Here is a 12,331-nt window from a genome sequence, read left to right on the forward strand (position 1 = left end):
CCCGTCTTTGCGTAGTTCGATAAGCCCACAGGACCCGGTCGAGCTCATCCGCCCAATTTCCTCTGATGTCTTCTAACTTCTTCCGAATCCCGTCCACTATGGTCCAATTTACATTTTCAACATGTCCGTTGGCCTGGGGGTACGCGACGGATACCTTGGTGTGTCGTATACTATGTCGGCGACAGAAGTCGGCGAAGGCTTGATAATCGAACTGTCGGTCGTTGTCGCTAACTACGTGCTCGGGTAGGCCGAAGCGGCAAATCACCTTTTTCCACAGGAAGCGTCGACACTGGCACTCGGTGATGGTGGCCAATGGCTCGGCCTCGACCCATTTGGTGAAGTAATCGATGGCCACGACGCAGAATTTCAGGCTTCCAGGGGCGACTGGTAACGGTCCCAACAAGTCGATTCCCCATTTAGCAAAAGGGATGGTCGTGGTGACCGGTGTGTGGAAGGTGGCCGGCCGAGTACCCTTCCGAGCGAAGGCTTGGCAAACGCAACACTTAGCTATCCACTCAATATAATCTCGCATCATGTCGGCCAGTAATACCCCTGGGCGACTAGTTTTCGGGCGAGAGTGTGGGCTCCCTGGTGGGCGACACAGATTCCTCGGTGAGCTTCATCCATTATCTTCTCGGCTTCTGGCCTGAGTAGGCACTTCAAGAGGGGGCCTCCGAATGATCGCTTGTACATTTGCCCGTTAATGATCTGGAATGAAGGGGCTTTTCGTCGAACCCTTGCGGCGACTCCTGGATCATTTGGCAACTCGCCCGTTTCCTTAAATCGCCGGATGTCTTCTATCCAGAACATCTCGGGGTTTTTCTCTCGATCCCACTCCTCGATAGTTACCTGTTGGACCTCCAACTGTGACACCCCAAAAATCCACACTCCAATCCACGAATTAATTGAGTACTTAATTCTATTTCTTTTGAGGAATTGATTCCTAAAATCCTCATTTTTAATACTCAAGGACTAGTATTTGACTAGTCAATCCTTAAGTTGTGTTGTACCTTGTGCTTTGATAGGAGTTCCCTTGTTCCTTACACTTTCTAAGAGTTAGTAAGGGTATCCTTGTCTTTTCACCAAGAGTTAGTATTCAAACCTAAACCTAGAAGACTTCTTCATTTCATTCTTTACAATTCCTAGAAAATATCTCTACCTTCTCTCTAGAAAAGAAGAGTAGCTTGTTCTTCAAGCCAAGTGAGACCTTTGTCAAGATTCCAAGTTTTGCTTCCAAGATGCAACCTTTCATCTATTTGGGCATCTAGAAGGGTAAAATCTAAGCTTGTCTAGTTTTTTTTGTTCCATCTTAGTTGTCTTTTTCTTAACGGTAGGATCTTTATGATCTTTTGGTTTGATCTTGAAGTGGGTTTGGCTAGTGAGCTTAATGGAGAGCTTGTTGTGGTGTTAAGAGAAGTCTTTTGGTCTTCAAGAGGTAACCCATGCTCTACAAAACCGATTTTGCTTACCTATATGTGATTTCTTGGCTTCTACTTGTTCTTTGCTATGAAATGTGAGAGTTTATGCATTTATCTTGTGATATTGCATATCTAGAGCTTGTGTTTAGGGTTTCTTTGTGCCATTGCTTGGCATTTTCCATGATTCAAGTCATTTTGTTGTGTTGAGTGAGATTTGGCATGTTTTGAACTTGAATTTGTGTTTGGAGAAGAAAATCCCAGAAGGGATTTGTTGTGGAACAGGAATGTTCCCGCGGGCGGAACGGCGGGCGGGGCACCACCCGCCGGCCTACCCGCGGGTACAGGCCTCGTGGGATGGTGTTCCCGCGGGCGGGACCACGGGTGGGGCACTACCCGTGGGTCCACCCGCGGGGAACACAATGGTGTTCGTTCGGGATTTGTTCCCCGTGAATTGTTTGTCTCGGTATTTGATCTTTTGGCTTCCCGATGTTCTTTTGTGTAACTATTTGAGCGTCTCTTTGATGTTTCGTAGGTCTAGAACTATATGGTAGGTATCCATGTAGGATCTTTGGTGTCTTGAATCGTGCTAAGTGTTCAACACTGTGTTTCGTTGAACCAAGAGGTGTCTTGTGTGTTCCTCGGAACTATCTTGAGTTTCCCCGTTGTTAAGCATGCTAGTTCGTTGTCTTAATACTAGCGTGTGTGTTGTTCGTACCTTCCGTGTGGTTGATGATAACTTGTGTTATTCATCGTTGTTGTTGTTGGGCTGTGACCCGTTCCTTGATCGAGTGTGTTTCATAACTTCTTTGCAATCCGTTGATTGATTCGTGTGAGTGGTGGTGCGTGTGTGGCTCTACCTGGATTGCACGATTAGTGGTCTGGGACACTAGTCACCAAGGTATTGCAGCGGTCCTCGTGGTGGCCGTGTGATAAACATTATTTTTGTTGATATTTTTAATAATCTTTTTATAGTTAATATACTATAATTGATTAATTTTATATCTATTTTTATTTATTATTGTGATTAGTAGCTTTGTTAATATTATTCAATTTTAGGTTGTTTTACTTATTAAATTTGTTTTATTATTTGAATTCTGTCAGTCCAATAATTCTTTGATCCTAATTTAATAATAATAATATTAATTTTAGTAGTACATGATCAATAGGAGTTTAATAAATGTAGATTAGTTATATATGGACTCTAATAAGATTATTATTATTATTATTAGTTAATAAAATGTGTTAGTCATCCCAAATAATTAAGTTATCCCTATTATTATCAAGTTTAATAATCTTTTATAACTTATTTGTAATCAGTTTTATAAATATATATTGTGTTTTAGTATTTTATTATTTGGTTAGTTTTTATTTTGACAGCCATCATATTAAGTTTAATAAATGTTAATTCATTGACTAAAAGACCTTGTCTTTCCCTTCGTAAATCAACGTCACCGGAAGGCAAGGATCAAGAGGTTTGACCGATTAATTAGCAGAGGCTTCGGTGGCCTTCCTTGGATCAAGGCCTTCTGCAACTGCGGAATTTAAAGAGTTACGGGCAAGGCTGTTTGTATAAAGGGAGGCCAATCTTCAATTGTGGATCATCAATCTTACCCCGGAGCAACTCTGGTTGGTACGGCTGGGTTTGGTTTTCCGGTGACTATTTTCGGTGACGACGAAATTCTGGGTTTGATGAATTTTGGGCGGTGGCGTGGATATTTCTCCTCGGCGTAGCAACAATTTCTGATCAGCAACTCTAAGTTAATCCTCGACGGCAGCCATTCTTGTTTATCAATTTTCAACAACAAAGTCTGCTTAATTTGGTTGCACTGTTTGGCTTTACGATTTCTAGGAATGCATTTTTGTTTTCTTTCCCTTCATTGTTTTATCTTTTCTTTCAGTACCAACACATTTGTGAGTCACACTACTTAACTTTTTAGAAAGCATTTCATTTCATTTAATTGCTATATTGCTTAATGAATTTATATAATTGGTTTTGAATGATTGCCGTAATTCAATTTGGATTGTATTGAGATGCTAATGACTAGTTTTAAGGAGTTGATTCGGTAATTTGTTTGCTTAATTAGCTTCCTCAATTTGATTTAATTATGTAGTATTCAAATTCATCTTTAGCATTTGATTTCTAGTATTTTACATTATCGTCAATTATCTCTTTAAGTTTAGTAATTAAATTGCGTTGTATCAATTCCCTGTGGGATCGACCTTTGCTTTGCACACTATTACTACAGTGACTCGTGCACTTGCGAGGACTATAAAAAATAGTCCATCAATTTTTGGCACCGTTGCCGGGGACTTGTTTATTTTGAAATTTAATTTTCTATTTTTTTCCTTTCGTTAATTGCTTGATTTTGTTCCCTACCCCTTCATTATTGTCCTTGTTTTCATTTTTAATCTTGCGTTTTATTTAATTCATTCGTCTATTTAAACATTTCTTTACATTTGTTTTTCTTTCCCTGTTTTTTCATTTTTAATCTTGCATGATTCATTCGTCTATTTAAACATTGCTTTACATTTGTTTTTATTTCCATTGTTCCCTTTATTTATCACATTTCTTAATACTAGTTGATTTTTTTTCCAATCTGTTTATTATTATTGTCATTTGATTTTTTTCCCTTCAATTTAATCTTACTCATTAATTTGATTCATTAGTCCATTCTACTTTCTCAAAATTCATTTTCATTCTTCATCACACAAATATTTGAAAAATTTTACATTTTCATATGTACTCTTTTTTGTCAAACCAAAATAATTCTTATAATAATGATTTTGGACAGGAAAATCCAATTAATGTTTTTAATCAAAGGCCCGTGCCCGAGTCATTTTATAATTCTTATAATTCGAGTTGGGAAAACCATCTTAATATTTCTTGGGATGATAATCAAAATAATTTTTACCCTAATCATCATAATTTTTATTTTGATTATAATCAAAATGATTTTCAACCGAGTCATTCTGATTTTTATTGGGATAATAATCAAAATGACTTTCAACCAATTGACCCACCACAACCTAAAAAGCCATCTTTGGAAGATTCTCTACAGGAGTATATACAGACTTGCAATAGGCGGCAAGAAGAATATGATCAATGGTTGCAGATACGACAAGAAGCAGATGAACAAAATGAGGCTTGCTTTAAAAGAATAGAAGCACATTTAGAGCAAATTGCTAAATTTGTGCAAGGGCACGTGCCAGGTAAGTTACCTATTCCAGAGGAAGCTATGAATGAAAACATGGTAAAAGATAATATCACTTCTAATCAAGTTGAAATTGAAAAATTGAATAATGATGCTAATGATATTATTGTTGAAAAGGATGAACCTCAATTGCATAAATCTGATAACCCTTATGTGCCCCCTGTCCCTGTTGATGAAAATTTCGAAAATACCGAACCTATACAAAATAAAGATTGTGAGGAAGAAGAGCCCTATGTAGCACCCGAGCCTTTTGTGTCCCCAATTTCGTTTCCAAATAGGCTCAAAAGTTGTGTGCCTGAAACGGTAGGTGCAGAGCTACAAAAAGAATTGCTCCCAATACCTATTGATGCTCAAGCAGATAAATTGACCAAAAATGTGCTTGCTGAAACTGCAAAGTTTTCAATTTTTACATCTATGAATCTGTCTGATAGTTATAACCAAGTTTTTGCAGGGTTGAATTTTGATGATGATGGTAAGTTGGGTTTCGATAAAATTCAAACAGAAAATCTTTTGAATGGCGTTGATAAATTAGTTTCTTTTTGTTATTCTCAAACTGCAGGGCTAAATGATAATTCCACACATAAAAAATCTAATAAAGGAGGACTCTCTTTGTTTTCTTTTCTTTCCTCTCACAACATTGAGGACAATGTTGAAAATAAGTGTGGGGGAGGGATTTTACCCACAAATCACAAAAAATTGAAAAATTTTAAACTTTTTAATTTTCTTATGTATATTTTCTTAACCTTTTTTAATTTCAAACTTTTTAATTTTCTTATGTTCATTTTCTTAAAAAAAAAAAAATTCTAGCATTAGTTTGAGCTTTACACTTGTGATTCTTTTAAATATTTGCTGATAGTAATAATGCATATTTTTGTCAACTCTTAGTGTGTATATTGCTTTTGACTAGTTGTTAATTTCTTTAATTTTATATCTTTGTCAAAAAAACAAAAAAAAAAAACAAAAAACAAAAAACAAAAAACAAAAAGCCAAAAAAAAAATAGACAAAAACAAAAAAAAAAAAAAATAGAATTTGAAAATCACAAATACCCTTATATGTTTTATGCATTTTCTTTGATAGTTTATATGTTGGTTTCACTTTATATTACCTTTTTCAAATTCTTAAATATTTTTTTGAGTGCTATAAATTGTGGTGTAATGTGTTGGTTCAAGGATCATTTGTGGCATAAGTGAGGTGAAAAATCTTTTAACAAAAGATTTAAAAATATATTCAAAAATAAATGAGAGTGTTTTATTTATTTTATTTTCAGCAATTTCAGAGATTCTACTCCGCTGAATCAGCCACATATACACATGTACCATAAATAAATAAATAAGTGTCGTGGTCTGGTTTATGAGTACACACAAAATTGAAAACTCAAACAAGTCTGGCGTAAAATGACGAGGTTTTTGGGGAAGTTCTCTTTGAAAAAAGTCAAAATAGAAAAAATAATGAGTGAACTTTGGAAGAGACGAGCAATTGCATTTCAATTTTAATAAATGCCTTGATCCTGATTTCCTTCATGTTTTGCACCTGCACTGTGATAGAATATTTATGAATTTGGTTTAGGTTGAGTATGGTGAAATTTTCATATTTTTCTATTGAGTTTTTGTATAGTTCATATAAGGGGTGTCAGCACACAAGCACGCGTTTTATATTTGTTTTAGTTGTTAAAGTTTTTAATTTCTAGTCGACTGTTTTATGCACTCTTTGAGTTGACACTAACCTTGCATTGAGGTAAATAAATTTCAAAGTCTATTCGGGTAAAGCTCAGTTTAATGTTTGGTTTTATTTTTAATTTCTTTTGTTTCTTTTAATAATGCTTTTGCTTGAGGACAAGCAAACAAATAAGTGTGGGGAAATTTGATAAACATTATTTTTGTTGATATTTTTAATAATCTTTTTATAGTTAATATACTATAATTGATTAATTTTATATCTATTTTTATTTATTATTGTGATTAGTAGCTTTGTTAATATTATTCAATTTTAGGTTGTTTTACTTATTAAATTTGTTTTATTATTTGAATTCTGTCAGTCCAATAATTCTTTGATCCTAATTTAATAATAATAATATTAATTTTAGTAGTACATGATCAATAGGAGTTTAATAAATGTAGATTAGTTATATATGGACTCTAATAAGATTATTATTATTATTATTAGTTAATAAAATGTGTTAGTCATCCCAAATAATTAAGTTATCCCTATTATTATCAAGTTTAATAATCTTTTATAACTTATTTGTAATCGGTTTTATAAATATATATTGTGTTTTAGTATTTTATTATTTGGTTAGTTTTTATTTTGACAGCCATCATATTAAGTTTAATAAATGTTAATTCATTGAGTAAAAGACCTTGTCTTTCCCTTCGTAAATCAACGTCACCAGAAGGCAAGGATCAAGAGGTTTGACCGATTAATTAGCAGAGGCTTCGATGGCCTTCCTTGGATCAAGGCCTTCTGCAACTGCGGAATTTAAAGAGTTACGGGCAAGGCTGTTTGTATAAAGGGAGGCCAATCTTCAATTGTGGATCATCAATCTTACCCCGGAGCAACTCTGGTTGGTACGGCTGGGTTTGGTTTTCCGGTGACTATTTTCGGTGACGACGAAATTCTGGGTTTGATGAATTTTGGGCGGTGGCGTGGATATTTCTCCTCGGCGTAGCAACAATTTCTGATCAGCAACTCTAAGTTAATCCTCGACGGCAGCCATTCTTGTTTCATCAATTTTCAACAACAAAGTCTGCTTAATTTGGTTGCACTGTTTGGCTTTACGATTTCTAGGAATGCATTTTTGTTTTCTTTCCCTTCATTGTTTTATCTTTTCTTTCAGTACCAACACATTTGTGAGTCACACTACTTAACTTTTTAGAAAGCATTTCATTTCATTTAATTGCTATATTGCTTAATGAATTTATATAATTGGTTTTGAATGATTGCCGTAATTCAATTTGGATTGTATTGAGATGCTAATGACTAGTTTTAAGGAGTTGATTCGGTAATTTGTTTGCTTAATTAGCTTCCTCAATTTGATTTAATTATGTAGTATTCAAATTCATCTTTAGCATTTGATTTCTAGTATTTTACATTATCGTCAATTATCTCTTTAAGTTTAGTAATTAAATTGCGTTGTATCAATTCCCTGTGGGATCGACCTTTGCTTTGCACACTATTACTACAGTGACTCGTGCACTTGCGAGGACTATTAAAAATAGTCCATCACCGTGACGTGATTATGGAGCTGTGGCATGAGTGATGGGTCCACGTGATTGGGGGATAACATTGTGTTATCCGGGCATGTGTTGTCGTGATTGGTGGTGGTTCGTTGGTGGTTATAGGTGGGGGACGACGGTCCCGGCGGAATAATGTTGGACTTGGCTGTACAGGGGATCCTGGAGGTAATGGTTGGCTTGAAGGTATATGGTTGGGGGTAGCCGTAAGGTTGGAACAGGGCATATGGAAGGCATACCAAACTCGCGATGGGTGATGTTGCGAGGGCTTTTAAAGCCGGCGTTGTGTGATCTTCTCTCGTGACGTGTGTAGTCACGGAGTCTTGTGGTGTTTTGGCATGTGTTGTCGTTGGGTGAGTCTTTATCCTTGTGTGTGGTTAACCTTTCTGGTTGGGATGTGTTCCCGGTGTTATCCTTGTGAGTGATGAGTCTTGTGTTGTCTTTTGATCTTGGTTTTTAACTTATATATATGTATTCCGTTTCGGAAATGGTTTTTATATCTTATATCTACCTATTTATGATACTTAACGGTATTGGTGGGTTACCAGCATTATTCGCTGACCGGGCGTCGCCCCGATGTTTATCTTTGTATCTTTCAGGTGATGTGTAGTCGAGCGCGATGTCTAGAGCCTGGTAGCTTAGTACCTGCATCTTTATACTGTGTTTTTGTGGCCTGTGCGCCAATGTTTTTAGACTGTTTTAGATTGATGTTTTGGGATAGTGGTTACACTTGCAGATTGTTGCCTTAGCATTACCTAGTGTGGTATACGTGGCATAACACCCCTTTTTGGATTTCTTTTATTCAGTTTCCGTCTATCTTCTGCTGTGCTAGTTTTGTTGTTAATCTGCATGTGTTAAGACTTGTTTTTAGGTCTTGTTTTTGGGGGTGTTACACCAATGGCGTCTCCTCTATACTTGGCCGACTTAATTCTTCCTTTTGGCAAATCTTGACGAGGTGATCTGGTATTCCTTCTAAGGCAATTTTTGATAATATGTTGGCCTCGATGTTGTCCGCTCGAGAGATGTGCTCTATCTCATAGGTTCCAAATTCTGTCAGCATTTCTATCGCTTTCTCCTTATACTGGGCCATCCGGACGTTCTTAGCTTCGCAGGTGCTGGAGATTTGTCCGACCACTAATCGGGAGTCAGTTTTGATCCGCAATCGTTCTACTCCCAGCGTTTTGGCGAGTCGAAGACCGCCCAACACAGCCTCATACTCGGCTTCAATATTGGATGTTGGAAAAAAATAGCTTAGGGCATAGTAAAGCCGGAAGCCCTCTGGAGTAATTAGCATGACTCCTCCTCCGCAGTGTTGTCGACTTGCCGCTCCATTCGCCTGAGCTATCTTCCATGGTGCCCTCTTTCTCGCCTTCCCCTACTGTGCACTCAACCAAGAAGTCGGCCAAGGCTTGCCCTTTTATGGACGGTCGTGGTTGATACTCGATCCCGTACTGGGTTAGTTCCATGGCCCATTTTACCAGTCGACCTGACTAGGGCTGGGCACTTCGGGTTTCGGTTCGGTTTTTTTCGTTTTCGGTTTTTCGGTTTTAAAAAAATTAAACCATTCGGTTTAAAATAGAGTTCGGTTTCGGTTTCGGTTTCTGTTTGAAACGTTCGGTTCGGTTTTGGTAGAAGTCCACTAAATAAACGTTTTCTTTTTTACTTGCCCGATTGTTCAGTTGGCTCACTTGGAGTGCCACTTGAAGTGTTTTGTTGATGACAATATAAAGAATCATCCATCTATAGTTAATATTTGAAAAATAAGAATTATTAAAATGCCAAATGTTGAGACTTACAACTTAGAGTTGAGATCTGAGTACTTGGGGAGTTAAAATTATTAATTATTATAATATGTATATATAATACTAGCATTTTGTACGAGTGATGCGCTAAAATTTATGCCCAACATTAAAAATTTGATAAATGCAAATAATTACAAATTATAGTTCAAATTATATTTCACAAAATCCTTAAATTAGTAAATTTTAATCATCGTATTTGAAAACTATAGAGATGAACACAATTGATATTTTGTTTGTTAATAATGTAAACAATTTTGATATAATGTATACTTTGTTTTTACAATAAATAAATAAAATATATATAATACTAACTAGTAACCGGTCACATATATTGGTGCGTGTACGTGCCTATATATATATACACACATATATAATTTACTATTCATAGAAATTTAATTAAAATATAATCAACAATTAAACTAATTATATAATGATTTTAATAAAATGATAATTAAAGAATAGGAAAAAGATATCATAGATAATTAGATATAGGTGTATGATAATAATGATAGAATTATGAAAATTTTAGAATTAAATAATAACGGTGTTATAACGGTATAAGGGTATTTTAGTCTAACAATAATGTAGTAGGGATAATTTTGTCTATTACAATTGAAGTTTACAACATTTAATAAAATAATATATACCTTTATTAACATACAAATGTAAATATTAACACAAATGTGCCTTTAGCTTAATCGGTAAAGCTCTCAACTTCAAACTTGATGGTTAAAGGTTTAAACCTCACTTAAGACATTTAAGTATATTGTATATATTTATTAATGTAAAAAAAAAAAAAGAAACAAAAAAAAAACAAAAAAACAAAAAAAAAAACAAAAACAAAACAAAAACCGATCGGGTTACCCAAATCGAGTACCGATCGGTTATTCGGTTTGAGACCGAATCGAACCGAAGTGCCCAGCCCTAGTGTCTAACGTACTGCATGTTAGAATCTCTCTTTGAGCACCACACTATTAATGTACCAGCCCTAGTTTCTAACGTACTGCATGTTAGAATCTCTCTTTGAGCACCACACTATTAATGTAACACCCCCCAAAAATAAGACCTAAAAAAAAGTCTTAACACATGCAGATTAACAACAAAACACTAGCATCTGCATGTTAGAATCTCTCTTTGAGCACCACACTATTAATGTAACACCCCCCAAAAATAAGACCTAAAAAAAAGTCTTAACACATGCAGATTAACAACAAAACACTAGCATAGCGGAAGATAAAAAGGCGAGGCGACTGGATAAAAGAAATCCAAAACAGGGGTGTTATGCCACGTATACCACACTAGGTAACGCTAAGGCGACAATCTGCACATGCAGATTAACAACAAAACACTAGCACAGCGGAAGATAAAAAGGCGAGGCGACTGGATAAAAGAAATCCAAAACAGGGGTGTTATGCCACGTATACCACACTAGGTAACGCTAAGGCGACAATCTGCAAGTGTAAAACACTATCCCAAAACATCAATCTAAAACCATTGGCACGCAGGCCACAAAAACACAGTCTAAAGATACAGGTGCTAAGCTTCCAGGCTCTAGACATCGCGCTCGACTACTCAACACCTGAAAGATACAAAGATAAACATCGGGGCGACGCCCGGTCAGCGAATAATGCTGGTAACCCACCAATACCGTTAAGTATCATAAATAGGTAGATATATGATATAAAAACCATTTTCAAAACGGAATACAATATATATAAGTTAAAAACCAAGATCACAAGACAACACAAGACTCACCACTCACAAAGATAACACCGGGAACACATCCCAACCACAAAGGTTAACCACACACAAGGATAAAGACTCACCCAACGGCAACACATGCCAAAACACCACAAGGCTCCGTGACTACACACGTCACGAGAGAAGATCACACAACACCGGCTTTACAAGCCCTCGTAACATCACCCATCACGAGTTGGTATGCCTTCCTTATGCCCTGTTCCAACCTTATGGCTACCCCCAACCTTGTACCTTCAAGCCAACCATTACCTCCAGGATCCCCTGTACAGCCAAGTCCAACCTTATTCCGCCGGGACCGTCGTCCCCCACCAACAGACCACCAACGAACCACCACCAATCACGGCAACCCATGCCCGGATAACACAATGTTATCCCCCAATCATGTGAACCTTTCTCGAAGGAACACAACTCCATAATCACATCACGGCCACCACGAGGATCGCTGCAATAGCTTGGTGACTAGTGTCACATACCACTAATCGTGCAATCCAGGTAGAGCCACACACGCACCACCACTCACACGAATCAATCAACGGATTGCAAAGAAGGTATGAAACACACTCAATCAAGAGACGGGTCACAGCCCAACAACAACAACGATGAATAACACAAGTTATCATCAACCAAACGGAAGGTACAAACCACACACACGCTAGTATTAAGACAACGAACTAGCATGCTTAACAACGGGGAAACTCAAGATAGTTCCGAGGAACACACAAGACACCTCTTGGTTCAACGAAACACAATGTTGAACACTTAGCACGAATCAAGGCACCAAAGATCCTACATGGATACCTACCATATAGTTCTAGACCTACGAAACATCAAGAAGACACTCAAATAGTTCCACAAAAGAACATCGGGAAGCCAAAAGATCAAATACCGAGACAAACGAATCACGGGG

At 36.8% G+C, this 12,331-nt stretch overlaps 1 protein-coding gene across 1 annotated transcript; it reads right to left on the reverse strand.

Moving 5' to 3' along the window:
- Window positions 1-531: 531 nt before the first annotated feature.
- Window positions 532-8,512, reverse strand: LOC109168354. Its single transcript, XM_019317368.1, has 2 exons — window positions 8,507-8,512; window positions 532-864 (listed from the first exon to the last, which is right to left on the reverse strand). The coding sequence occupies exons 1-2, from the start codon at window positions 8,510-8,512 to the stop codon at window positions 532-534; spliced, it is 339 nt and encodes a 112-aa protein (XP_019172913.1).
- Window positions 8,513-12,331: the final 3,819 nt, after the last annotated feature.

The sequence above is a fragment of the Ipomoea nil genome, unplaced genomic scaffold (assembly GCF_001879475.1).
Source record: "Ipomoea nil cultivar Tokyo-kokei standard unplaced genomic scaffold, Asagao_1.1 scaffold3197, whole genome shotgun sequence".
Lineage (NCBI taxonomy): Eukaryota > Viridiplantae > Streptophyta > Magnoliopsida > Solanales > Convolvulaceae > Ipomoea > Ipomoea nil.